General features: G+C 37.5%; 5 protein-coding genes and 1 long non-coding RNA gene across 9 annotated transcripts; 4 read left to right on the top strand and 2 right to left on the bottom strand.

Annotated features, from left to right (window-relative positions):
• Positions 1-2,794: 2,794 nt before the first annotated feature.
• On the bottom strand, positions 2,795-3,531 carry LOC116651370 (uncharacterized). Its single transcript, XR_011416759.1, has 3 exons — positions 3,305-3,531; positions 3,130-3,210; positions 2,795-2,917 (listed from the first exon to the last, which is right to left on the bottom strand). It is a non-coding gene; the product is annotated as an uncharacterized lncRNA (long non-coding RNA).
• A 101-nt stretch (positions 3,532-3,632) lies between these two features.
• LOC6628852 (probable transcriptional regulatory protein Cagg_2594) lies at positions 3,633-4,853 on the top strand. 2 transcript variants are annotated; one of them, XM_015172653.3, is made up of 4 exons: positions 3,633-4,078; positions 4,154-4,328; positions 4,390-4,485; positions 4,554-4,853. In XM_015172653.3, the coding sequence occupies exons 1-4, from the start codon at positions 3,633-3,635 to the stop codon at positions 4,656-4,658; spliced, it is 822 nt and encodes a 273-aa protein (XP_015028139.1). In that variant the 3' UTR covers positions 4,659-4,853. The 2 variants fall into 2 exon arrangements, with proteins under 2 accessions (XP_015028139.1, XP_015028138.1); XM_015172652.3 differs by having other exon boundaries at positions 3,947-4,078; positions 4,137-4,328.
• vtd (RAD21 cohesin complex component verthandi) lies at positions 4,757-7,614 on the bottom strand. Its single transcript, XM_002051203.4, has 2 exons — positions 5,015-7,614; positions 4,757-4,949 (listed from the first exon to the last, which is right to left on the bottom strand). The coding sequence occupies exon 1, from the start codon at positions 7,524-7,526 to the stop codon at positions 5,349-5,351; it is 2,178 nt and encodes a 725-aa protein (XP_002051239.2). The 5' UTR covers positions 7,527-7,614; the 3' UTR covers positions 4,757-4,949; positions 5,015-5,348.
• Positions 7,615-8,052: 438 nt separating this feature from the next.
• Positions 8,053-9,426, top strand: Mob3 (MOB kinase activator 3). The gene is made up of 6 exons (XM_002051204.4): positions 8,053-8,207; positions 8,361-8,511; positions 8,584-8,707; positions 8,766-8,869; positions 8,937-9,052; positions 9,129-9,426. Exons 1-6 carry the CDS (start codon positions 8,166-8,168, stop codon positions 9,252-9,254), a joined length of 663 nt encoding a protein of 220 aa, XP_002051240.1. The 5' UTR covers positions 8,053-8,165; the 3' UTR covers positions 9,255-9,426.
• A 1,131-nt stretch (positions 9,427-10,557) lies between these two features.
• LOC6628856 (short stature homeobox protein 2) lies at positions 10,558-17,584 on the top strand. Its single transcript, XM_002051206.4, has 5 exons — positions 10,558-11,245; positions 12,772-13,085; positions 13,912-13,969; positions 17,051-17,349; positions 17,408-17,584. The coding sequence occupies exons 1-5, from the start codon at positions 10,831-10,833 to the stop codon at positions 17,582-17,584; spliced, it is 1,263 nt and encodes a 420-aa protein (XP_002051242.2). The 5' UTR covers positions 10,558-10,830.
• A 790-nt stretch (positions 17,585-18,374) lies between these two features.
• Dlg5 (Discs large 5) lies at positions 18,375-27,578 on the top strand. 3 transcript variants are annotated; one of them, XM_015172655.3, is made up of 10 exons: positions 18,375-18,665; positions 19,968-20,075; positions 20,142-24,128; positions 24,261-24,635; positions 24,932-25,186; positions 25,248-25,467; positions 25,583-25,821; positions 25,881-26,110; positions 26,170-26,386; positions 26,732-27,578. In XM_015172655.3, the coding sequence occupies exons 2-10, from the start codon at positions 20,021-20,023 to the stop codon at positions 26,833-26,835; spliced, it is 5,682 nt and encodes a 1,893-aa protein (XP_015028141.1). In that variant the 5' UTR covers positions 18,375-18,665; positions 19,968-20,020; the 3' UTR covers positions 26,836-27,578. The 3 variants fall into 3 exon arrangements, with proteins under 3 accessions (XP_015028141.1, XP_070064915.1, XP_002051243.2); XM_070208814.1 differs by having other exon boundaries at positions 18,375-18,699; XM_002051207.4 differs by having other exon boundaries at positions 18,375-18,600; positions 26,732-27,577.
• Positions 27,579-27,598: the final 20 nt, after the last annotated feature.

The raw sequence follows: 27,598 nt of genomic DNA, 5'->3' as shown, positions 1-27,598 counted from the left end.
TAATGTAATATGTGTGTGTAATCAGAGTACTTTGTACTTTGTGTAGCGTTTACCTTTGCATTTGATAGATTTTGTTTTTGTTTTTTTTTTTTTGTAGACATTAAGTCAGGCTTCACTGTAGCGCAAGGGTGATACGATGTGTAAAGAGTTGATAGAACATATTAAATTTGTATCTATATAAGCAACTACCCGCCAGCATATATAAATATATATATTATATATAAATTGGTGTGATAAATCAATGTCTAACAAACAGATAATGTAACGTAGTTAAGCAAACGCAGTTTTGAATTTGCTTTTAGAGCACAATATACATATATATATATATATATACATATATATATTATTAATAGAGACATCTAATAACAAGAAAATGATGAAAAAGTTGATGAAACAAACATTGCTTTAATGTGAAAAATACAATACATATTAAATGTCATCAAAGATTATAAAGTTTAAGAATTTTTCAAAAATGCAAACAAATTATAATACCCTCTACAAGGGTATCAAAGTGAAGTCATAAACAGCAGCTAAGTAAAGCAATTTTCAGGGATTTTTAATGGAAAGGCACAAGAAATTTGTAAGGATAGTTTTGGTATATGCGAAAACTAGCGCCCTAAATGCCGCCCGTAGGCCTTTTGAAGCAGTTAAGATAATTATGAACAGAGTTGAGATGAAGTCGAGATCTAGCGCATTATGCAGAAGCAATACTACAATTTTTTCTATAAGTATAAACAACAACTATAAGAAGATTTATAATCAAACACATACACACACATACAACTAAGTAATCTTGTTTTATTCGGTGTCTATGTTAATCACTAGAAATGACAATTAAACAATTTAGAATTCAACAAGTCAAATATTAGTAGAACTTTAAATGTCAAGCCCAAGAAAATACACAAATATTATACACATAAAAAATATATAGATATATATATATATATATATATATATATATATATGTATATATACAATATATATATATATGTGTATATTTTATTTATATATATCTATAAATTCGGAACACTTCTGGAATGCTGTCTGAACCCATAATTTAGGTATTCACAATGTGTACACTTTTGAACTGATGAAGCGATGTCTGACTACGTTCATGATGCTAAGGATTATGATCTAATGGATGGATTATGATGTCACGCCCTGAGGCGTGGCAAGACTGAATTGAACTGAACACAAAAGAGAACAAATCAACCGAAATGCAAATTAATTGAATTGTTTAAGAATGGTAACACACACAATATTCTGACATTGATATTATTGTTGTAGTAGCTCTTTTTATAAGTAACGCATATATATATATATATATATATATATATATATATATATATAAATATATATGAAGATCAAGTCGAAATGACCCTTTTTAGCAGCTTGACTAAGCCCGTTTCAACTCTAAGACCGATGCCTCCAATCAACTCTAGCATTCGAAATTTTTATTCCGCGTTATACCTATAGCTAATGAAAATGAAAAGTCAACCTTTGGCAAGACAAAATATCAACAAACACAAATGTAAAACTTGAATATGATAATAAAATTGGATTTCTCTTGCTCTTTTATTGGGTCGGGTTTTTTTTCATAAGATACGCTCCAGTGAAGTGAGCTGTGCTAACAAGAGCAACCCCTTAAATTTAAATATTTCAAATGCTGTAAGTATATAAAGAAAAGGGCGAAAGTCCACCAAAGAGCCGAGATATAAGGACATTATAAGTTGAGGGCTTCATAATATTTTTTATTTCAATTGATTCAATATAGCACAACCTATTTAAGAGATACATATATCATTAGCGATTTATTTACTTGAAATTCTTAGAAAATAAAACCCTTCATAATATACATACATTATATTATTTAATTTATTATTTTCTTTCAGGAATCCACAATTTGCAAGTATGCAGAATTGTCATATTGACTACTGGGGTCAAACTTACAGAGAGAGAGTTAATGAATTGTGAGTGCCTTGAGCGGACGAAAAAACCGGCGCACAGCAATTAAACAAGTGATCAAAATTCGAGCGAGAGTATGAAGTATCACATTGACCAGCAAGTACACCCACACAAACAACTGGGAGATAATAACCAAAGCTGACACCTGTGTGTGTGTGTGTGAGTGCGTTGTCTACTTATGCTCATGCGCTAATTACTTTTTTGGTGCTGATCGCTCATTGGTCCCATTAAGCTTTGCTTGTGTAGAAATTCCTCTACTAGTCGTTCGGCTGCTCTTTTTTCTGAGCGCCAGTTTTTCGGTTCGCTTTGGAACTGCGCAACTTTACTTTTGCATTAGTTTGATCCCACTAGTCAACGCGGCAAGACTGGCTGTTGTGTTGTGAGTTTAAAAAAGTAGTAAAAAATGTTATATATTTTTTTGGTTCAATTAATTCTATACACTCCGACCTTTTCAAGAGGTCTACGATTGAAATTGTTTAAAAATATAACCATGCATAACTAACATACATTATAGTCTCGTGCAACCAGTAATTAAAAAATTGTGGATGTGCACAGATCTCAGCATGCAATTACATTCAATTGGCAACTGGGGTCAAACAAAAGACCGCAAAAATCGGCGCACAGAAAGTCAAGCAAGTCACGTGTAGAGCACCAAAAATTGATGCGAGCGCGATGCATGAGCAGATAATGCACTTGGCAGGCAGATACACATGTACATCTCTACATATTTGGCGATTCTCTCCGCACACATGTGCATGTTTGGGTGTGTGTATATTCGTAGATGTTATCTACTGATCTAGCATCAGTGCGGTTGCCTATGCGTTATCTGCCTTTGAATGTCGCTCAGTCAGTTAACTGTTTTCTCGCTCAATTAACTGTTCGCTGATTTTTATCCACTTTGCGTCTGCGCAGACAAATTCAGTTTTAGTTAAACGACAGCAGTCGAGTTGAGCTGTGTGAAAATATTAGAACGAAATTTATCGCGTAAATGGAAAATCAATTAACAATTGTTACTACAATGTTGCAAAATCTGAGTCGGTACAGAAATCAAAATATTAAGTGTTATATGGGCTCTTAATTTAAAGCTAAGCTGAGTCCCGTAGGTTCCAATTTTCTAGGTTCCAATTTTGCAATTGTATATTTAATCAGCAAGAAGATATTTACATATTTTGAACAGTCGCGCACTATTTTGTCCAATCCCGTTAACGCTATCAGACGAAGCACACAAGAAACTTTGAATAAACACTATGAATTGATCTTTATGAATTAGTTTGCACATCTTAACAGTCCTTTAATTTCAATGTATTTAAACAAACTGCACATTAGAACTTTCGCTTACAGAATACATTTAATTCCACATAATTGCCTCAGATTGTCCAAGTAAATTCAACGATCTTTAAATTGCTATTTAAATAACAAGCCAAGGAAATCAGTATATTTTTGTTATGGGTTCCGCTGATTTCGATAAGTTAAATGTACTAATTTTCACATGTTAAAATTAATACCAAATGCCCTTTACATTAACAGAATATGTTATTTCTGTATTTATTATATACTGTTGCAGATTTATCGATTAGCCTCTACTTAACATAACCGCCCTGTACAATCGGCACGAACTATCGTAGAGGCATGTGTGTTTTGAGTTTCCTTTAATTTTGTTGTTGTGAATGTTTCATATAAAGATGTTACGACATTGTAGCCGAATCGGAATTGAATATTTTCAATTAAATTTTAATAAATGTTCGGTCCGTCACATGGCTGGTCATTCAAAGTGGGCCAATATAAAACATATAAAAGCCCAGAAGGACGGATTGCGTGCAGCTCTGTTCACAAAGATTGCTAGACAACTGCGATTGGCTGTGCAGGAAGGTAAATCTGCGGATCCTGCTGTGAACTCTCTCCTACGATCAGAAATAGATAATGCGCTGAAAAAGAATATGCCAATCGGAACAATACAAAACACAATAAAGAAATGCCAGCATAACAAGGCACAATTGAAAAAACATCGACTCGACATAAGATTCAAAAGAAATGTTTATATGATTTGTACCATATATACTGACAATATGGCTGCCGTTAAAATGGATGCAACCGCAATGATAAAAAAGGCTGGGTGAGTTAATAATGTAATTCATAAAAGATGAAAAGCTTAATTAAAAACTACACTTAAGTTAAACAACTCTTCCAGTGGTTCATTTGTGGATGTGAGCCATATGTTTCAAGATTTTGGTCTTATCGAAACTCGTTACACTTCAGAGTTAGACAAAAATCAGCCCAGCTTAGAAGAAAAAGTAACTGAAGATGCCATTCAGTTTGGAGCAGAAGACGTCGAAATTGTTGATGTAACAAATGCTGCAGTGAATGTAAGTTTAATTTGTCTAATAATATATATAAAATCATACTCAATTCTGTCTGTACTTTTAGTTTTTTTGCAGTCCTGTTCTTTTGAGTGGCCTAAGCAGGACATTGGAGCAAAATGGATACAGCATTGAAAATAGCGAACATGTATTTACGCCAAACGTAAGAAACTGGAATTTTTCTTTCATTTAAAAAAAATATATGATTAAAATGCGTTCGTTACTTTTTAGAACCTTGTGTTGCTAGCTGAAGATGAGCAGAAAGCATATGATGCATTTGTACAAAAACTACGGCTTGTTCCTGGCCTGGAAGACATTTATGACAACGTGGAGTAAAGTCAAAGCATATTTAAATATATATATATATATATGTGTATATATGTACTTGCAAATATTCTATTTTATATCATGTGTATTAAAAGATGGGTTAGAAATATGTTATAAATTTAAAAACTATTTAAATTTATTGAGCCTACTGATAATATAACAACATTTATGCAATAAAATCTTTGTCAAATGCTCTTTACGATATATTAGTTACGTGCTCTAATTTACAGATGATATTCATGGGCCATATTCTTTCCAGAGTTGTACAGTTATTTGATCAGCGAAATAACTTCGGCCCATCTGAAAATAAGGAAGATTAATACAATGTTGATTGACTTAGGACTTCGAATTTTGTCCAGACTTACGCTTTGTGAAGCTCGGCAACAGTTTCTATCTGTTAAATCTAGTTAGCCGTCAATAGAATATATATTCACAATGTTTAACAATTGTTTTTCAAGTTCGTAAACAATATTAAAAATTGATAATTAATTTACATATAATTTTAATCAATAAACATCATGAAATAAATACAGAACTATTTTTTAAATTATATTTAATTGCTTTTAAAAACCGCAAATTTCTATTAATGGCTTATAAATTACGATTTTTCACTTTATTGGTACGTTATTTCCTTTTGAAAAAATACATGCAAAACTATTCTTGTTTTCGGTTAACTGCCAAAACCAAGCTGGCAATTGTTTACAATTTTGGATTGTCAAACAGAGGGCCACGTGTAACTGTTATGTCTGCATACGGCGCAGCTTGTGTGATGTGCAACGCCTTGAATTTTTTCAATACGAGTAGGGAGTAGAACTTTTGCGCGGCCTGTTTTCTTGAATTTCGAACTGTTAGTTGCGAAAGCGTTAGATGATCGTTGTTGTTAAAGTGAACTCTGACATCAAGGAAAAGTTGTGCTGCTCTTTTGTTTAACACCCGCTCCTCGAATTGCTCATCCGTTTCATTTTCCATTTGTTCATCGGCGGTAGCATTCGGTAGGCCAACTGACGGTGGGAAATCGTAATCATTCCAATCTGTTGAAATCTCGCATGTCTTATTGAAGTTATTGGCAGCAGCTATAGATCTAGCTTCAGTATCATTGAAAATGGAGCTGACTTGGTCAGGCGGCAAATTTGGTATACAATCAATGTCACCAATTCCGCCATGATGTGGAGTCATTTGTCCGTGATCCAAGCCGGCAGGTGTTAAATCGCCATGGTGGAAATCATCACCCATATCTTGATGCCCGTCCCGTGGTGTTAATGGAAGTTCATTGAGATTTGAGAAGTTTTCCATGTCATTGAACGACAACAGGGCTGGACTTCGCATATTCTCGAAAATTGCAGCGTCGCTTTGCGGTGCAAGGCTTTCCCGCTCTTTTGTGCTGATATCTAAAGACACGGCTGAGAGACCCAAAGATTTTTCTTGTTCGCGAATCATTTCAGGAGGCGCCAAACTTTGTGTTAGAGTATTATCTGTAGCTGGATCAGCAGCTAAATTAGCAGATACATCATTCTTGCGCTTGCGTCCCTTCTTATTCACTATAATAATCGAGCTCTCGCCTTCCTGTGCGTACAGTTCCAACGCCAGGACATCCATTGGGGCGATACTTGAGAAGTCCTCCAGGGGCGTCGAATGTGAAAGTAATTGCCGGTTATAATTATTCAAAAGTACTCTAGCGGGTATAGTTCGAGATGGTAGAGCGAACAGCTTTTCAACCCCGCCCGTCTCCTTCCAATACATTAACCTTTTTGTGGGTGGGGCCAGATCTAGAGTAGTAAGTATATCGGAGGTGTCTGCTAGTTGGGCTTTCATTTCCTCTCCCGAAATATTTTTAATTTCATCAATAATAAGCTTCCGCTTGCGCTTGGCCTTCGTGGCACCCTTATAGGTAGTTGCATCAATCGGTGCCAGAGCGAATCCCTCGTCATCATTTTGTACAAGAGTTAAGTCATTTAATGCTGCATCGCCGCCAGAGGCATTGACGTCTTCATTGAAATTGTGGTCTTTTGCTGGGAAATTATCCTCCTTATCATCTGCAACAGAGTTGGCGCAGGAGGATGCCGGCGATGGGGCGTTGTTGAAGTTGTCAATACCATCGTCATCAGAATAGTCTGGTGGGTTGTTAGCTTCGTTAATTTCTGTATTTATTCCAACTGTTTGTGGCGGCTCGCCAAACAGATCATCCTCAAATAATGTCGGTTGGCCAAAAGAATCGCCAAAGCCGTCGCCATCAAGACGATCGCTGGGCATTTCGGACTGTGTTATCGTAATATTTGGATCGTTCGATTCAACAACATTTGCCAATACATCGTCATCAAACAGTTGATCATTTATGTTGCCCGACATGGGACCACGCATCATTTCAGGTGTATCTGCTTCAAATCCAATGTCTCCAAAGCCATCGTCCTGCAGGGAGAGCGATAAGCTGCCGTAATCTTCCCTCATTGTTATTTCATCGGCCCGGGATTGGTTGACGGAGAACTGGGCCTCAATGTCAATATCGTTCAGTTCAGGCAATGCAGTGTCAAAATCGTGGAAAACTTCTGGTAATGTTATGGCATTAACATTGGCTTCCCTATGGCCTTCTGGTAGGTCCACCATTCCTGGCCTAAATGCCATTTTGATTTTAACAAACGCTTCATTGCAATCTGCCAAAAGATATTTTGCCTTTCTTGAGTATATTCGCACTACCCCAAGCAATAAGTGTCCAGATGTACGTAGCGCCAATTTTACTTTTGGTTGTAAAATACCCTCCACAGATTTTTCTATGTTTGTTTCGAATACGTGTGCTTTTGTAATTTTTTTATCCCAATGGGCTGCTAACCATATTCTGGCTAGCGGCCCTTTTTTGGCCAATATAATGTGTTCGTAAAACATTATTTATATTATTTTGTTACAATATTTTAATCGCTTTAATACACAAACAAAACAGAGATGCACAATTTGCCAAACAACATGGCGACCTAGATGCCACTATAAATTTTCGATAGCCATATATCGATATTTTCATATAATTAAACAGAACAGAATCTGTATATTGAGTGCAAATCATTATATATAGAGTATAGATATTTTGTAATTAATTAATTAATAGAACAAGAGTGGTCAGCTAGATAAAATTGTCACATATTAAAATTTAATATCGATAAGTGTACAATGCTACCACTTACCACACAATGCATTGTATGGTTAGTGATGCTACTGTTAAGGCTCTGATATTTATTTGATACAAATTTAATATCGATAAGAGTTCAATGCCATTGTTAAGGCTCTGAAACTTGTTTGATTCAATTTCTGTAACATTTGTTTTTCAATTCGAAAAAGAAGTAAAGTCCGGTTTTTCTAAATAAAATAAATGGTATTTATTCAAAATGTTAGAGAATGATCTAACATGGATACAACAGAATTTAGTATTTTTAAATTTGCATAGCTGGTCACACTGTGTTCACATATGTTTTGTAAAGAATATTAATATTTCTCAAGCAATATATAAATATTAAAAAAACACGACAGAAAATGGCCCTTAATGGGTTTTTGGACTTCTTTCAAAAGGGAAAGGTATGTCCAAATGCTATTTGCTGTCAATGTGCAACCAAGAGCTAGAGTGTTGACCGTAAATACTTTAACAATTGCCTGCATATTGACATTTTTGTTTTTACAATGAATAATACCACCCATGCGTGGAACATATTCATATTTATTCGTTTGTAGACTTTTAGACCCAAAAAGAGGTTTACCGCCGGCACTATTCGATATTCGCTTCACAAGCAGGCCCAGGCTAGTTTGCAATCTGGTATCAATTTACGGCAAGTTGTGCGATTGCCGGAAGGCGAGAATATGAATGACTGGTTAGCAGTACACGGTGGGTACTTTCCATCAAATATCTGTATATATTCAATTAATGTTTGATATAATTTTTTTGGGATATATATAGTTGTTGACTTCTTCAATCGCATCAATCTCATATATGGCACCGTATCTGAATACTGCAATGAAACTACTTGTCCAACAATGTCTGGTGGCTCCCGATATGAGTATCTATGGGCAGATGGAGATATGTAAGTGGTCGTGTAAGGCGTTATTATAGTGTAAATTATGTGAGCCATCGAATTATAGGTACAAGAAACCCACTGCGCTTCCTGCACAGAAATATATTGAGCTTCTCATGGACTGGATTGAAACACAAATTAACAATGAAGCAGTATTTCCCGTTTCCACTGGTACGAACTTCTCTAACACTGATTATATGTATATTATTAATGGTAAAATCTGTATGCTTGATTTCAGATGTTCCCTTCCCCAAAACGTTTGTGTCACTCTGCCGAAAAATATTAACAAGATTATTTCGGGTCTTTGTACATGTCTATATTCATCATTTTGATAGAATTGTAACTATTGGCGCGGTAAGTAGCTGTAAACAAAATCTAATAACTAAATATTTCAAATATTAATACATATTTTGTTCGTGTTTTGTTGCAGGAAGCGCACGTAAATGCTTGCTATAAGCATTTTTATTATTTTGTGCAAGAATTTGAACTGATATCTTCCAAGGAATTAGAGCCACTTCACGAAATGACTTCAAGAATTTGTAAAGACAAAGAATAATCATTTTTACAAGCATAAAGATAATTCTAGATTTTATAACTTTTAAAATCCAAGTCATAATTTTATGTTGATTTTCACATACTTTAATTTTAAATATGATTGTAAGTTAGCTATAAGTCTGTGATGTCCAAAATTTCACCATTAAACCGATTCACAGTGTTTTGAAGAATAATTTATTCTTTAAATGAGTTTACAAAAATGTAGAAGCCACTAAATTAAGGTTACATAAGTTGTTTCATATTGGCTGAATTGTAAAAAGTGAAGCTTGTACAGGTGTAGCTGATGGTGGACAAGCATTGAAAGCTGCTTCTATTTAAACAAATATTACTTTTGTTGGTAGAGTTCGTTCCAGCCACATATGAGGGACTACGAATTGACTAATAAGCAGCAGCACTTTATTATGAAATATTAAAATAATGACACTGATTTTGATGTTCTGATGTTAAGCTGAAGTTCTTTTCTACTTTGATGCCGATGGTCGTTACTGTCACTTGTTTTAATGTGCTCCCATTTTTCTTGTGACTCACTTAAGCTCATTTATAATCGACACGAAAAGTGAAACTTGTCCAATGTGAATCAAAACTTAAATTTATTTCTTAAGCAGCCAGTCGAATAATAAATAATTTGGGATATTTAAGTCTATCTATTAAGTGAGAAATAAACTGCAAACAACGAATATGAAACTCCACCCACATAGGCGATAGCACGGAAAATTATTAGGTGTTTTATACACTCTTAATGTGTATACAGCATAAAGCGGCTATAACCAATAACAGTAAAGTAGGGTTGAGCTAACAACCTACAACCACTTTACAAGAACAACCAGCCCGTAAAGACCAATGAGAATAAATTGAAAAGAAGTAGGCAGGGCGACACCTTGTTCTACGAGCCGTGACTACTGTTTTTAGGGGTTGTTTTGATAGTCCAAAAGAGCGAACCCCAAGGAGCGAGCAATTGGGGAACAGCTTATACTATTACATTAAGTATTTTAATTATATAAAATTATGTTTATTTGATTTCATAAAAAACTTGTATTCAGTATTATGACTATTAACTCAAATGAGGAAAGTTTTTTTTTTGTTTAGATTGAATACGTTTGCCCAATGTTGTGTAATTATGTTGTTAATAATAACCAAATAATCTCGGAGATTAAAAATTAATATGTGTAGAAATCAATTGTAGGTTAATATACGGAATTAATTATACTATTGATTGTATGGTTAAGTATGTGCCCATTACAATACATATTTTGCATCACGGTTGTTGATTTAACAATGTGTCTTCTCTCACAGTGATGTATCTTTCTCATAAAAAAGCAATGTGATTGCGTGAAGCTGAGCTGAATGGCATGCGCAGCAGACAAGAGCGGCATAGAATTTTTCTGAAATGAGCACAGACACATCTCTGTGTTAGTTTTTATTTGGTTTGGAAAAGGACCTGTAATGCTATTGGCGTTTCATGCCAAGTAGTCGACCGTTTTATTTTGTAAGAGCAACTATGTATCGGAGTAAAAGTGCTGTGAAATTTTCAATATTAAAGAAACCATAATATCGCCTAAATCGGATTGCATGCAAAAATGGAGCAATTAGCACAGTTTGTAAACAAATCGTTTGAATTTAATTTAACTCATAATCGGGTTAATCATTTGTTTAACTCAATGACAAGTGCTCGTGTTCATAAACTAACCGACGCAACAACAAAGTCTATATTGGTCAATACAAATAGATTGGAAAGAATTTCCGTCGATAATTGCACCAATGAGGACGAATCCATGGATATTGATATAACCGATGTTTCCGTTGCGGAAGAAAGCAGCTCTGAGGATAAATCGATCCTACCCAAACCTTTATCATTAGTTAAACTTCGTTCGCTACAGCAGCAATCAAATTCAACTAACTCCAATAATGAACATTTATGTAAGACTGATCCTGCTCCTAAGCCCAAAAACTGGCTAATTTCTGATCTATTGGTGTCCGACGCACATTCGGAAGGTAACAAAACATAAATTCATTTACACATTCAAGCAAACACTTCAATTAACAAGTTTATAGTGTCTGTCTGACGATATGTTCGTTAAAGAAGAGCTGTGTAAATAATGAATATTGCGTAAAGTAAGAAAGCTACATTGGATATAACTTCGATCCATAGCTCTCTCACAACCTTAAAGTGTTTACATGCTTTGGATAGATTCTGTTTATCATTTTCTTGTTCAAATATACGTATTGTAAGGGCAATGGGTTCTTATACAGTTTTTAATTCATCGAGCGGCTGAATGAAAGGCGAAAATCAGAATCTTAGGGATGAATGATCATTCAACAAATATATTCATTTAGTAGTAGAATGTATGAATGTAATTACAAAAGTATTGTGAGTTATTCAGACCTGGAGACAGCCTATATATTCCTACACTGCAACATTATTAGCTGTTTTCTTATTTTCTTGTAATGTGTATTCGGTTTTCGTAATTTCAGGTGATAAATGTGAAAAGCCCACTGCTGGTTCCGATGATACCAACACGTGTATATTAAAACCAGTTAACAGTAATCCGAAAAGCAATGGCGACCTGAGATCCACATGCCAAGAGCCAGATTGTAAAACCAGCAGCAGGAGCACAACAGATATGAAAGTTTATGATATCGAAACTTCGCTAAGTAAATATAAACTATTTTTTCGAACGATGCAGGCGCAGGCAATACAAGCTAAAAGAAGTTTTATTGATTGTGATTTTCCACTGTGTCTATAAGATATAGAGTTTTGCATTTTGTGGCGGCAGCAATGTGGCCACAATATATTGGGCTTGATCTTTAGAGGGGATCAGAGCGGGACTTCTTTCCAATTTTGGGTAGTTTATCTATTTTGCCCGTCTCTAATGGGGGCTAGTTTTTTCTTCAGATCTTCAGAGGATATCATCAGATGTCTATCCCATATATTCTTTAATGTTAGCAGTCGAGTTGATCTTTATATTCGTCCGTCTGTTTGTTTAATCATAATTTGCACATGAAGCGGAAAATATATTAATTTGTAATTGTCCGCCTTGCATGTGCCTTTTAGTATTATATTGAAGCTTCAAAACTCACCCGCCAAACACAATTACGAAAAATAAATTCGGAATGTATATATAAATATATAGAAGAATACAGAAAATCGTACATATACACGGGGCTCATGGAGATTTTTAGATCGTTTGCCCTTACAACTGTGAGATATCTACTGCATATCTTTCTCAATTGGTCAGAGAACCGACCTTTAGAGGAGCTAATCATAGGCTTTATTTAAGAATTGGTCACTTTGAAAATTCCAAAATGGGTGTAGCAATATAATTTTAAGATATCACAAATTCCACAAGCAAAAGGACGGATAGTAAAATGGACGTTGCACAAAACCAATATATTTTTTATAAATCTGTGAACGAGTATCATTTGAGTACTGATGAGGGCGTCGGCACTTTACGTTAATTCCTAAGACTCCAATGTAAACTAAACATTTTTCATTATGATTTATTATACAAACTTTACAGAAATGAAAACTTCTGCAACAATTACAATAAACTTAAACGAAAGTTCAAATGATAGTAATTCTGCAGAAATATCATTGCACAAGGTGGTCCCATCTGAAAAATCTATATCTCCGGAACCACAAACAACAATAGGGGAAAATGTAGCACGACTAGAGCCTTCAGGACTTAGTAGTAAACAGCGAAGATCACGAACCAACTTTACGCTTGAACAGCTCAACGAACTAGAAAGACTTTTCGAAGAGACCCACTACCCAGATGCCTTTATGCGAGAGGAACTAAGTCAGCGATTGGGACTCAGTGAAGCACGAGTGCAGGTGAATATTTACATACTAAAAAAAACGATCATAACTTCAAATTTCAATTTCGGAGTGGTAAGTCAATAAAGTTATATATCCAACAGTTAGATCGATATGGGAGCACAAATCAAAATTCAATTTGTATTAATTATAATAGTAGCTGAGACCGGCAAGATTTCTCTTTTGCCGATTTTAAGTGAAGTCCTGTAACAAATTTGGCTTACCAACCACCAGCTTACCAAGAGATATGGGGTGTTAAGTGGTTTACGCCGCCCTTCGTTACAATTATGCCCAAGTAAGAAAGTTGTAGAAACAACAGGGGGCCGATTACAACTTAAATGCTCAATCAGGGCGACTCTTAATGGACCGCTATGTGGTAATGTATGAACAACGTACTGGTTTTTACAAGTGCAATAAATTACAATTCCCTTTCACATACATACTTACAATACTTACAATAAATTTATGCCAACTAATGGATAAGAGCAATGCTAACACTTAGTTCTATAAACTTTGGATATGTCCTGTCAAATATCATGTAGCTAACGTTGTTTGGTTAATGGTTTCTAAGATTATTACCATGTCAGTTGGTAAAAAAAACTAAAAGGACTTTTCTTTGCTACTTTAAGTGTTCCATGGGGGGTATTAAGCAATATTATCTCTAAACTCTTAGATAACAAAAACTTATCGCTTTTCAACTATCTATTTTACAGTCCTAGAAACAAATTTTCTAGGCAGCATTATAAGGCATATGTAAATTCAAATCAACACATTTTTATTATAAACAATTGACTTAAATATAAAGTATATTCGAAAGGATACCATTTCTTTTATATATTTTTAGGTTTGGTTTCAAAACAGAAGAGCCAAATGTCGAAAACACGAAAATCAAATGCATAAAGGTAAGTGAACGGAATTACTATCTTGTTCTATGTTTAAGAAATTATCTTTATCTTCAAATACATTTGGGAAAATCTAAGATTGTATATTATACCATTTTAATCAATAATATTGCATTGCTATTTTATCAAGACTGAAAATTTGGTTAAGCTTAAAAATTATTCGAGTCTTTCAGGGAAAAGTCCCTGCCAATTCGAGTTCTTATTTCCATTATAAGCAATATATTTTTGCATTATTTACCTTATTTTAAAATTTACCTGAATTTAAAATTGACCAGTTATTCCTAAAAAGCCATTGCAAATATGCCTAAAGGTCGTTAGCCGTCGCCAAAAATGTATTTTTGACAAATTCGCACTCAGCGTAGCTTCAAAGGCAGCAAATTGCTCTTTTATAATGTACACGGCAATGGGTAACGATTCAGAAACATTGTATGATGTTAAAATTAAAATTATCGCTGTTTTGAAATTCGCATCTGCCGTGATTTTCCCCTCGAATTCCCCTTCGGATATGCTGTGCGTAGCGTGACAGCGACACAAATCATTGCCAACTTAATCAAATTAAATATTCCAGCCGTAAAAGTGGAAAATAAAAATGTTATCGGCGAAGCTGGGGCGTTGATGAATGAACACGAAGCAATCAGTGTAGAGTTTGGTTGGCTGAGATCTTGATGTATTAATGATGATACATTTAAATAAACTGTGAAACCATGACATATTGTGTTAAACAGTTGGTTAAATACAGACGCCAGAGACATTAGGACAACCGTGGCATTACAGTTAAGCTGTAAACTTTCAACGTTTACTTAACTAATTGCCATGTTCTTTTAAATTTACATAAATTAAAATAATCTCCATGTTGAAAATAGCGACAGAAGGATTGTGGCTTAGGTTGGCATTAGCAAGGGTGCACATGAAATTAAAGAAAAAGGAATACTGGATATTAAATTGAAATAAGACTTCAACAATTTTCAATTTCGGAGAGAGGGCTCTTAAAGTCATAACTTCTTGGTATATGTATATACTCTTTTTATATTATATTTATGCATTTGTGAATATGTAATTAATGATTGTTGTAACTTCGATGTGGCCTTGCTCTCTCTCTCTCTCTCTCTCTCCACCTACCTCCCCTTTGTCTTCGCTAACTAGCACCCAGCTGGCTTTGTAGCACGAATTTGTTAAATATGACTTTATGACTTGATTACATAGCACGACGGGGACTCAGTTGTGTGTTGTCATGCCACAGACACAATTTATTTGTACATGTGCATACGTATAACGAGCGGGTATTGCCCGGCCTTGCCCGTGGCAAGTTTGCTGCTCTACATTTTAGATTTTTACTTTTTCAACCAGTTTCCTGCCGTGAGAATACCAATCTGTTTGAAAATATATTTAGGGTCTATCGTATTTAAGAACCAAGAGTTGTAATTTTTAATGCAAATGCGGTGGATTTCGCAAATAACATCAAATAAATTATCTCAAAGATCTTTGGATCGATGGTAAACAAAAAAGTTGCTAAGTTTCCGCCTAGTTTCCACAGTTGTGGGCGAAATTACCAAATTACCAATTAAAGCACATATTCATTAGGTTCCTATGAGTTTGAGGGTTTTGAAGATAAGTTAAAAGCAATTTTGACAAAACTGAAAGCTTCGTCACAAAAATCTTGCAATCGCATTTTTCACAGAAGAAGCTTGTATTCTGCAAAAAGTGTGAAACACGCTCCCATGAGTTGTCTTCAAAATATTTGAAAATTAAATTGAATACAAAATGCTCCTATATTTTGTATCCCATTTATATGATTATAAGGAATTTTCTGAGAAGTGATACACCTCTTTAATCAAATTTAGCAAAGAAAATGAAAATTGCGGTAAAAAATGAGCTTCATACAACCCTTTCCGCGATTTTCCACAACAGTGGGTGGAATTTCACAAAACTGCTTACTTAGTAAAAATTCAGCTTCTGGGCTTTGATTAAATTTAGTTAGTCAAATAGTTGGGACGACAAGTTGTATATATGGTGTATACGACGTTTCTATCTTTTTTGATTTATGGTTTATATTTGATAACTATATTTTTCCAACAGGTTTTTATGTCCCATCGATAAAGAAATAGTGTTATGTTGTGCCATATTTCAATGATTCAATAACCGAGGTTAACTTAAGTACATATTGCTGTACGTACATAAATTGTTGAATAAAATGTTCTTAGGGGGCAGAACAGTCTAAGGCCGCAGCAGCAAAAACAAAGTAATCAAATTAAAATTCGAATAAAAAAAGAAAAAACCCACCTTTTTCATACAGAGTAAGGTATCGTTTTATGGGCTTATATCAATTCTCAGACTTTTTATCGCCACGAAAATAAAATAGCCCTAAAAGCAAAACACTGCATAAATGACGAAGCTAACCTGGTCTTGGCCTTGTGGTCCCTTGAGTGTCATTTTGATATGTGTCCGTCTGGCCTTGGTCCAGAGATGGGGGTGCACCAGCAAATTGCGGCAGTACGAGCGAGAGTATCAAGCCCTCAACTCGAGGGTGTTTTCATGGCAATAAATTAGAAAATGAATTCAATTACTTGTCACGAGTTTTTGTACCGATTTGCCAAATTGGTATGTTCATTTGTATTTATGTACTTGCATTTAGGTGTGTGCTTATGTAAATTATTTACACATAGCATCAAACTTTCTCAAGAGCAAGTTCTATTATTTCGTAAGGGCAGTTCTGGATTAGGCGGCTTGCGCTTAAATAAATGTGCTGCATATTGAAGATCCCGAAAACACGTAACACATTCGCTATAGCTATCAGATCTTTACTTGAACTTTATAACCGATAAGAGCATATGGCATCTGGTGTATTACTGCACAAAGTAAACATGGATAATTTCTGAGTGCGACGCATTCATACAGACGGACATGAGTAGATTGATTCGGATGTTTGTCGCCCTGCTTTTGTCTACCTAACATTATACCTTTATCCAATTGGGCGTTAGGTATTAAAAGATGAGTACATGAAATATTAAGATAATAAGACTTACGGATTTGTATATACTTCATAGTTCTTTTGATTCATGCAAAATATGTTGAATATTGCAGGTATATTACTAAGTAGCCGAAGCCCGCCGGTGTCAACGCCTCTCGAGCCTTGCCGAGTGGCGCCCTATGTAAACTTGGCTGCTATCCGCAATACAAATACGTCTATTATGCCATCTACGAACGCTTTAAGCTCTGTGCAGCATCAATCCGGGAAAAGCGCCGCCAGCATTGTAAATAATCGGGCGCCATCACCAGCGGCTGTTGTGACAGCCGCAGCTGAACACTTTTCAGGCAGCGTTGCAGCCGCAGCAGCATTTTCCGCGTTCGATCCAGCAATTTTATCTGCTGCTGCACACCAGGTAGATGCATAAAGCATAATTCGTGAATTGGGTTACTTATGTACATTGGTTATTTCAGTATGCGGCGGCAATAACTAATAGAAGCAGACCCACTGGACTTTTCGCATTGCCGCAGTATCCGCTTCATTTGGCCGCATTTGCCGCCGCGCACAAGAACTCTAGCATAGCGGATTTACGAATGAAAGCTAAGAAACACTCGGAGTCGTTGGGCCTTGAAGCAGATATAGTTATTTAGTACATACTTTACGAACTAAATTAGAGTAAGGCTAGTCTAGAGTTGTCTATTTTAAGCAATCTACTATTTTATTGATATTGAAACAATTACAATAATTACATTTACCATACTATTACCAGATGTTTACTATCGATTTGTTTCAATAAATAAATATTTAGTTGTCTTGTTTTTAAGTTTTGCTTAAGTTTTTGTATGCATATTTCATAATTCAGACTGTCTAGACTTTGGAGCCAAATCAAAAGAAATGCCACGAAAATTCAACATTTTAGTACAAGAAAAATACCAAAACGACAGTTGATATATATCGCTAACGATAGCAGAAAGTGTAAAGCGACAGTTGATATATATCGCTATCGATAGCAGAAAGTCTAAAACAGTCTTCTGTTATGTTAAAAATTCTACGATGAGGAGCACTCTGTTAACATGAAACGAGACTGACAAGGAACAAAATTAAGAATAAATTATTAATCAATTTTGCACAACGCGTATATGGCAGGATTAAAAATTGGTAAGCTCATAAGAAACAAATAAATAAATTCTTGCACAAGTTCAAAATTTAAATATTAACCGTACAAAATCAAATCATAAATTACACAGAGACATAACAATTCGAATCATTTTAAATTAATGATATACTTTAAATTCATATTTTATTTACCATACTAAACCGATTATATTTTCTAAAACCCTTTTTTCTGATTCCCGTGACCTATTTGAAACACGGTTAAAGTGTAGTAGTATTTTTCGGATGCAGTATTTTGCTACTCTAACCGTAAATCAGTATTTCAGATTCGGAGGATACGGTCGCACTCTAACTTTCACAACGAAAATATTTTATTTTTATTTGTTATTTCTTTTCATTGAAATATAACTAGATAATTTAAAATAAAATAACAAGTTATATTACAAACGCAATGTCAGTATGCTAATAAATGAAAATTACGATGAAGCGAAAGTGCTAAGATTCGAGCTAACAAGCCATCCCATTGGCAGCCAAGATCCGATCTCCATCTAAAGTATGAAACGAACCTACATAGAGTGAAAATAAAGAAGTGACGTTTGCACTGTCTAGACTTTGAAGGTTGTTTTTTTTTTTTTGTTCGTTTTTGTGATTTGTAAGTTATTGCTTGAAATAATTTACACAACTAATGTGTGTATGCAATTAAAAAATGTTAACGCTGTGAAGTTTGACCTTTATGCTTCTTATATCCTGTTCAGTTGCTTGATTTAATCTACATATATATTAATTTTTAATAATATAAAAAGTAAATGTCGTTGTTGCCAGTTGCGCATTCGCATCCTCAACGTCAGATGAAGCGCAGGGGCTGAAATTGGGGTGTAGTCGTTGCTTGCTCATTTCATTCATGTGTTGCGTTTGTGTGTGTCTGTGCGTATTCCAACATGTATGTATGTGCATTAATACGTGTACACACACATACATACATTGAGATATACACATACATCTTCTTTCTTTTCTTCAATAACGTTTACTCCAAATAGCATAATTTCTTGATGTTGGCCCAACTCTTTCTCTATCTATTTTTTTTATTTTTATTTTCTTTATACGTCAACTTTTTATGTTGATTGGAAATGCACGTAGTGCGTTTAATTTACACTTTCTGCTTGGCTGACTCAATTAATTCTCTTAGTTTAGCCACTGTCGGTGCTCTATTACCTTTTGCTTACTTACAAGATACGCAGTTGCGCATTCAATTTGTGCAACAGCAGCAGCAAGCGTCGGTGAAGTCATTAGCCCCTCAAAACCTAGACAAACTATGGCTAGTTTTAAGCTTTGCTGCTCTAGTCCCGTTTTCACTCCCTCTTTGTATTTGTTTTGGTTTCTTTTTTTTTGTTTTTTTACCATCAACACATTGAAAGTGGTTAAAGAGAGTTTAATGGTTTTGTACAATTTTATGCCACAGGCTTTTCCGACTATATGTACATATTCTTGAGCAACATCAACAGCTGAGTCGATTTAGTTTTCTTGTGCATTCGTCCGTTTGTATAAAATCGTCGATCTTGGAGACTATAAGAGCTAAAAACTTAAAATTTTGAACGTGGATTCTACTATTACTGGAAAATATGAATATATGAATGAAAATCTTCTTCGATAACTTGCCCGTTTCCACATATTGCATATAGATTTCCTGGTTTTGCCCATATATCGGAGTTTAAATGAGCTAGAGACTCTACATTTTATACGAAGACTTTTAATATTAAAAGCTTAACATATATAAAATATTGATTTTAGTTGGGTTTGTAAATACGTGTGCGTTCTTTCGTTTTTAAAACATTTATATCACTTTTAGACCACCTATTCTTAGCTTTATGCAAACGTTAAATTGTGTGCAGAGTCTAACATTTGTAAAATCTTGTCTTTCAGCTAAACCATATATCTACTTATTGTGTATTGAGTAATTTGATAAAGATGTTGTGATGGCGAAAATGGCATCTGGTGACCTTTCGTTGACCAGCACAAGCAGTCAAGAGGGTGAGTAGCAAAGCACACGGCGCAGTTAATGCGACAGGGAGTATCTTAATCCTTTCATTGTTGCAGAAGAAAGTTCTGAATATGTGGGCTATGATAACACACTGCGACCGCCGTCCAACTCGAGTGGAAGCACAACAGCCGCCAATATGGCCAACAATAATGGACCTACCAAGGTTGTCAGCAGTGTAGGAGGCGTTGGGGGAGTTGGTGGCAATGTTAAGAAATACGAACTACTACAGTCACAGTATGAATCAGCGATGCTGGAGCTGAGCACGCTGCGGCACCAGCATTCGAGCTCGGAGCGGCGTTGTGATGAACTGGCCACGCAATTGAATCTTTATCAAGAGCACTATATGGCTGATCGTAATAAGTTTACGGACATTGTGGCTGAGAGTGCACGCCTAAAACACAAATTGATGTTGCTAGAGAGTCAGAACCAGAACAATGGAAATGCTTCAGCTCCACAACAGTCAACAGCCAGTAGCAACGCCTTTTACTACAGTAAGCTGCAGACGCCATGCGATGGGAGCTGCAATAGCAGCGAGAAGTTGGCGGAAATGAAAAAGGAGCGCAATTTGATAGCTATGGAACGTGAGAAATACAAGAAATCATACATTGAGCTGGAAAAGGAGCGCAACTTTTATCGCGAACGCGGCGATGAGAATCAAACTCTTAAAGTTCTACTCTCCAAGGAGACAAAGCACGTTGTTTCATTGACCGAAGAGCTAAATCAGCTTCTCTCCGAGAAGGACAACGTGCTGCAAGAGCATCAAAAGATGTCTGATGATCTGGCGCTAGCCAACAAGGAAATCGATCGTCTTAAAAAGGATGAGCTTGTATACAAGAACGAATTAAAGTCCTTGCAATTAGCAAATGCAGAGCATAAGAAGCGTGATCTACTAAAGTCGCGGGAGAGCAGCTGGTCCAAGGAGTTCAATAATGATAAAGAGGAGTTGGAAAAGTTACGTAAGAGTCTTGACAAGACTCAGTCTGAAGTTGAGCGCGCAATGCAGGATACTGAAGAAGCAAAACGTGTGCGCGACTGGGCAATCTCACAACGTGAGAAAATCGTACAGGAGCGTGACTCAGTAAAGACGCTCTGTGATAATTTGCGCAAGGAGCGCGACAAGGCGATATCCGATTTGTTAATGGCCATACGCGACAGTGAAAAAATAAAAAAGCAAAAAGATGAGGCACAAAAGAAAATCGATGCACTCAAGGAGCAGCTTGAGAGTCAAACCACAACAGCGATGCCTTTCGATAGCGCCTCACGGCGCAGCTTTCGCTTAAGCAGCTTTGAAAGCGGCGAAGATCTGCTGGAAATCGAATTGTGCAACTACCATGACTCAGATCTGGGCATAATACTAGATGATAGTAACAAGCGTCAGCTGGTTTGTGGTGTCACCAATAGTTCGTCTGCGTTTGGCAAACTCAAAATAAACGATGTAATATGCAAGGTAAATAATTTGGAATGCCAGGGCGTATCGAAACGCATGGTTCTAGACGAAATACGCGCATGCGCACCACGATGTCTGCTGCTCGTAGCACGCACTCGTCACAGCAAAAGGCACTCGTACGCTGTGCAGCTTAAAACGAACGGTCGTGATGCCATCGGCTTGCAGTTAGACATGGGCGTTTTTATAGCCAAAATAGAGCCCAACTCGCTGGCCTTCTACGAGCCGGAGCTGGATGTGGGGGACCGCGTGCTGAGTATAAACAATAAGTCAATGGATTCGTTGCAGTCCATTGATGAGGTGATGCAGCTGCTTAACACCGACACTGTCAACATATTTGCTTTGAAGTACGTGCCGGAGCAGCAGTCCGATACGCATTGTCGCATGACTAGCTCATCTGCGCAAACCGATAGCTCCATTGACTCCATGCAACAGTTAAATAGTAGCAGTGGTGTGGCTAGTGGTAGCAGCAGCGCCGCAAAGCATCCGTCCAAATTTGCAGACTTTCTCCGTAAACTGAAATTCAGTAAACCGGGTACTGCCGATGATAGCTTTGAGCAGGAGCACGATGTGGCCATTGCGGCTTTAGATTCGGTGCTCAGCGAAAATAGCTCAGAGAAGAGCAAAGAGAATCTCTTCAAACGCCACAAGCGCGGAAAAAAGGGCGAAAAAGAGGCGAAAAGCATGGGTACCTGGCCCCGCACAAACATCTCACACGATAATCCAACTGGCACTATTGTCCAACGAGGTGGTGAGAAGAAACGCGCGCTTATGTCACTATTTACCGCGGGGCCCATCAACGTGGATAAAGATGATGATGTCGTAGATCAAGTGGAGTCCAAGCCACAATTGCAGCTTCAGGAGCTTCCGCCGCCACCGTTGCCACCGCAGTTGTCCAAGCCGCGCAACGTTAATGGCGGTACAATCAAAACGCATCCCAATCGCAATTCTAACCCTGTTGGCAATGTGGTGGCATCCACACTCTTTCAGCCTAGCAACGTGGGCGTCACTTATCCGCGACATTCGTTATATGGAGGAGTGGTTACTTTGCCGGAGGACAAGCAGCAGATGCAGCGACCCGCACCGCTAATGGGCGCCAATGCACGCGTAAAGTTGCACGGACAGGAACGATCTACCCGTTTACACAATCCACATCGTTTTTCTCTGAATATACCACCCAGCGGAGGTGATTTTTATCAGCCCAAAACCAGCGGCCAGCAGGCACAGCAGCAGGTCGTGCCAGCAGTTGCGGCTGGTGAATTTCCATCCCGCAAGCAGCAAATGTTTGATATGTTTCAGCAGCCAGCGCCGCCGCTGCCATTGCCTAAAGTGAACGCCGTCTTTATGCCGCTGCATCCTCCGCCCCGTGTTTCCGGCGGCAGTGGATCAGCTGGTTCTAGTTCGGGCGGCCCAGTGGATATTATATCGCTTAAGTCACAAAACTCTATAGAGTCCATGCTGTCGGCAAAGAGTCCGCCCATTAGTGAATGTAATGTGTATCGAAAACGTAATGTACCGCCAATGCCACCAAAACATGTTCCAAAATATCCCAGCGACAGCGAGAGCGTTGGGTCAGGCATACTGGTGACAGGCGGGCACAATTATTTGCCGCCTCATCAGGCGCACATGACTACAGTCGGCAATCGGCACACACAACTCTTTCCCAGTTTTCCGCCCAGCAGTCATGGCCTCCGTTACATGCGACGTTCCAGTCCTCTGACGTTACCCTCACCGCCACCGCCAAGTATGGCGACAACGCCGCAGGCCTCGCTACCGGCACAGCTAGAAAGTAATAGCAACAGCAGTACCATTGGTATACCATCTGAGCTGGAGTTTGCGCCAGGTCAACACTCGCAGCAGCTTCCACATTCGCATCAGCACATGCAGCACCCGGCATATATCGACTATAGCCAACAACAGACGCAGCACTATCCTTACAGCCTCGCTGGCGTGGCCGGGCCTGGAAATGGCATCATTTATGAAGGCGGCACCTTTCCGCGGAAGAAAGACAACCAACGTCTGCGTATTCCATCGAATCCCAGCGTGGCCAGCAACAGACAGAATAGCAGCAGCTTGGTCAAGAACAGCTCTGGTTCCATTGACCATCATTATGGTGCAAGCAGCAATTCCGGTCACACAGCTCTGCCGGTCTCGGTGATGAGCTCTGCGCTCCACACAAACTACGCCGCGAATGTAAATAGCATAAATGGTGGCGGCGGCGGAGGAGGCAGCGGAAGAGGCTCGCCCATGCCGCAGGTGCATGTGGAGGTACTTAGTCATGGCGGGCCAAGTGGAAGTGGCAAGCGCAGCGTCAATGTTGCCACGGATTTTCTATGCCCTGGAGACCTTAGAAGAGTCACGATCGATAAGCGCGACAAGTCGCTCGGCATTACTATACAGTGCAACAAAAATGGCGGCGGTATTTTTGTGTCCACAGTTGCCGACAAGAGTACCGCAATGCGTGCCGGTCTCCAGGTGGGCGATCAACTCTTGGAAGTCTGCGGCATCAACATGCGTGCAGCTACTAACGAAATAGCGGCAAATGTGCTGCGCCAGTGCGGCGATTCCTTTACAATGCTGGTGCAGTACAATCCAGAGAGTGAGTAGATATACCAATATTATATATAGTACAATGAGGGTTCCATTTAGACAATTTTGTAGTTGTTTTTTTTTTTTTCATTCTGGCTTTTAACTTAAAAGGAATCTTCTCTTCAACTAACTTATCTTTCAGAGTTTCACTCAACTGATTACGAGGGCATACACAACCTGGAACCAGAATCTCCCCTTAATCATTCAGGCTCGCCAACTCCCCGAAATTCCCCGCGACCGCCGGCTCGCAGTGTACAAACAACGTTGCCGATGCAGCAGCCGCTGACTTTACTGCCGTCCGCGGTATCCGTCACACGTGCGCCACTCTCTCATCAATCGATTAAGGATCAGAGCTTTACAGACAGCTTGGAAAATCAATCGGACATAAGCAGTAGCCAGGATATACCTTCATCGGCGGCCACAACGACCACTACGACTGCTTCGGCTACCTCAACCGTTTACGATGACGAAGCCAAGCTCACACTGCCCGCAGCTCCGCCATCACTGGCTGCCGAGGGTAAGTTCCACGAACGGAATCTATTTTGTTAATAAAATTAAGTGGGTTCCACATGGGAAAGCTATGCTAAGCTAAGCTAACTTAAAGCTAAGTCATAGATTTCTTATTGCAGAGATAATTTTTGTGATTAGATATTTTTGAAATTTCTAAATAAGAAATCCGAAAAGGGCAATAATTATTGAATAAACATGCTGTATATAATGAAACAGTTAACAACACACTCGCATAAATAAGGCATTCTTATTAGTTAACATAAGTTATTTTCAACACATTTTTAATACTCAAATATTTTGCAGCTTTGCGTTTTGTAACGCTTCACATGGATAAGTCAAAGAATCTGGGTATCAAACTGTTTGGAGGTAATAAGGTGGGAATCTACGTGCACGACGTTGCGCCCGGTTCACCATCAGATCACGCTGGCATACGTAAGGGTGACCTAATACTGGAGTACAATGGCGTCGATTTAAGCGGAGTTACCGCCGAACAGGCTGCAAATGAGATCTCCAAGCTGACCGACACTGTAACTATGCTAGTGCAAAACAAATTACAAAGTGAGTGGTATTTATACTGGTAAATTATTTCGATTTTATTTTTGCAATCCATTCTTTTAAGCTCTTAAGCAAATCAAGGATAAACCGGGCGATTCGTTCTATATACGTGTGGGGTTTGATCGCATTGGGGAATTAAACGAGGATGACTTGCGTTTCGTTAAAGACGAGGTACTTTATGTGGATAACACGGTGTTTAATGGCACGTTTGGTCTGTGGCGCGCTTGGAAATTAGATGCAATGGGACATCGGAAAGAGTGCGGCGTCATTCCAAGTCAAATGAAGTGAGTATTGTGTTACTACAACCTAGTTTAAGACCAATGGTTGTCTAGGATGTATGTTTTATATTGTAGTCTTATCATATTCACAAAAAAACTACTTTTCACTTTCGTTTTGCAGGGTGGAAGAGGAGCTGCGTTCGGGCGAGGTAGTGGACTGTGATACAGGCACTGCGCGACGCGGCAGCACCTCAGCCCGCCGTTCATTTTTTCGCCGCAAGAAAAACCAGCGTAGCTCTTCACGCGATTCAACGGAGATAGCAAGTTTTAGCAATACACAGCTAAGTTTCTTTCCCGACTCGGGCATTCTAAACGATGATGGTGGCGTTTTGAGCTATCAGCGTGTGGAGCTTCTGGACTGTAAGTCAATATTGTTCATAATGTTTGTTAACATAACTAATCGTATTTATTTTGCACAGCCCCCATACGTCGACCAGTGCTAATCATTGGACCGCTGTCAGAGTGCTTGATAGATCGTTTGAAAATCGATTTTTCCAATTTATTTAAGTTGTGCGAAGTAACGACCATGGACTGCTCACAGGAAGCCATGGAGGAGGGCCTCAAGGAGAATATATTCGTGGATTATCGCCGGCGTGGAAACAAATTCGAATGTACCACCGTAGAGGCCATTAGCAATGCGTGCAAGATTGTGAGTATCTGGTCAAATAACCACCCTTCAAGATTTTGACACATTCTTATGTCATGCAGGATCGGCGGCACTGCATCCTAGATGTATCGATCTCAGCTGTGGAGCGTCTGCAGCGTTTGCAAATCTATCCGATTGTACTGTTGCTTCGATTTAAGTCGGCGAAACAAATTCGCGATATACGCGACTTTGGCACCGACAAAATATCGGCTAAAGCAGCTAAGGAAATGTACGAGCGCGCACTTAAATTGGAGTTCGACTATAAGCAGTACATATCCGGTGAGTAATTGCTCTTGAACTATGCCCTACTACACTGTGAACTTCTGCAATACCCTGATTTTCGTATTTGGCTTGCCTTACACTCAAATTGCTATTACACTTAACTGGGCTTACATATTATATCAATGCTAACGATTTGGATATTAAAAGTTTATGGAAACCCTTTAGTTTTGTATCTGCAAGGAAACAAACCTAAACTTAAAATCTGCTAAATGAAGTCGAAATAAATTCGAATTGCCTTTCAATATCCGTGTCGTAAGAGTGATAGGTGATTGAAGAAGTTATTTTACTTTCTTTTTAAATAACTATAACTTAATGTCATTAACTTGTTTTATATTTATACAGCCGTTATTCCTGGAGTCAGCATCAAGCATATGTGCACACAGATCAAGGACGCTGTTGATAAGGAGCAGGACAAACTTCTCTGGGTGCCTGTTACAAATGGCTAGCACAATCAAACTAATAAATGAGATGCGATGTTTTTTTTTTAGATTCTATTAGTTTGCAGAAACTTCACAAGTATTTGTGTACAGTTATTATATTCGGTTTGCGTAACGTATAGTCGTTATGCTAAACACAATTTGCACTTATTTTGTTTGGATATAGGGCGCAGTATCTAGTATGTTTGTTCCATGTCTGATTTAATTTATATAATATTTTAATACTGTGGGAAAGTAGTTGTTTGTCTGGTCGAGTATTTTCAAAATGTTCATGTAATATTTCAAGTTTTGTTTAATTAAGCAATTCTGTTTTATTGCTTAAATTCATAATCTGCATTTTAAATTAAATTTTGTTGCAGTAAAAATTTTGCATTCATATCAATTGGACTATTATAGTTTACTTGATTCAAATAGTTTTGGGGCAATATTTGAATAATTCTTTAAATTACAAATATATATATAAAAAAGTGCCTTTTATAAAAAGAAAAGTGAAAGTATAAAATTAGTTATGATAATGCAGACTTAAAGTCTTTATTCTATGAACAAAGTGGATAATGACAACATGCTATTACTATTACGGTATTACTAAAAAAGTAAATGTAAAAACTGATACATAAAATGCCTTTAGCAATAAAGAAATGCTACAAAATTTAAATAAATCTAACAGAAAAGTAAAATATGAACGTATTAAATACACTATAATCTATTTTATATAAAATATACTTACATACGTAAGAATGTTATTACGCGTATATATTTTTGCAATAAATAT

Source organism: Drosophila virilis, chromosome 4 (genome assembly GCF_030788295.1).
Source record: "Drosophila virilis strain 15010-1051.87 chromosome 4, Dvir_AGI_RSII-ME, whole genome shotgun sequence".
Lineage (NCBI taxonomy): Eukaryota > Metazoa > Arthropoda > Insecta > Diptera > Drosophilidae > Drosophila > Drosophila virilis.
The sequence above is the reverse complement of the archived record's forward strand: the minus strand, read 5'-3'. Positions and strand labels throughout refer to the sequence as shown.

Excerpts from the sequence above, each read along its gene's own strand:
- LOC6628852 (XM_015172653.3), top strand. The coding sequence starts at position 3,633 with ATGTTTCATATAAAGATGTTACGACATTGTAGCCGAATCGGAATTGAA. Across the intron at positions 4,329-4,389 it reads TAACAAATGCTGCAGTGAAT|TTTTTTTGCAGTCCTGTTCT; the intron begins GTAAGTTTAATT and ends CTGTACTTTTAG. Across the intron at positions 4,486-4,553 it reads AACATGTATTTACGCCAAAC|AACCTTGTGTTGCTAGCTGA; the intron begins GTAAGAAACTGG and ends GTTACTTTTTAG.
- vtd (XM_002051203.4), bottom strand. The coding sequence starts at position 7,526 with ATGTTTTACGAACACATTATATTGGCCAAAAAAGGGCCGCTAGCCAGA.
- Mob3 (XM_002051204.4), top strand. The coding sequence starts at position 8,166 with ATGGCCCTTAATGGGTTTTTGGACTTCTTTCAAAAGGGAAAG. Across the intron at positions 8,512-8,583 it reads TGACTGGTTAGCAGTACACG|TTGTTGACTTCTTCAATCGC; the intron begins GTGGGTACTTTC and ends GGATATATATAG. Across the intron at positions 9,053-9,128 it reads GAATTGTAACTATTGGCGCG|GAAGCGCACGTAAATGCTTG; the intron begins GTAAGTAGCTGT and ends GTTTTGTTGCAG.
- LOC6628856 (XM_002051206.4), top strand. The coding sequence starts at position 10,831 with ATGGAGCAATTAGCACAGTTTGTAAACAAATCGTTTGAATTTAATTTA. Across the intron at positions 11,246-12,771 it reads GTCCGACGCACATTCGGAAG|AAATGAAAACTTCTGCAACA; the intron begins GTAACAAAACAT and ends CAAACTTTACAG. Across the intron at positions 17,350-17,407 it reads TATCTGCTGCTGCACACCAG|TATGCGGCGGCAATAACTAA; the intron begins GTAGATGCATAA and ends TGGTTATTTCAG.
- Dlg5 (XM_015172655.3), top strand. The coding sequence starts at position 20,021 with ATGGCGAAAATGGCATCTGGTGACCTTTCGTTGACCAGCACAAGCAGT. Across the intron at positions 24,636-24,931 it reads GCCATCACTGGCTGCCGAGG|CTTTGCGTTTTGTAACGCTT; the intron begins GTAAGTTCCACG and ends AATATTTTGCAG. Across the intron at positions 26,111-26,169 it reads TTAGCAATGCGTGCAAGATT|GATCGGCGGCACTGCATCCT; the intron begins GTGAGTATCTGG and ends TATGTCATGCAG.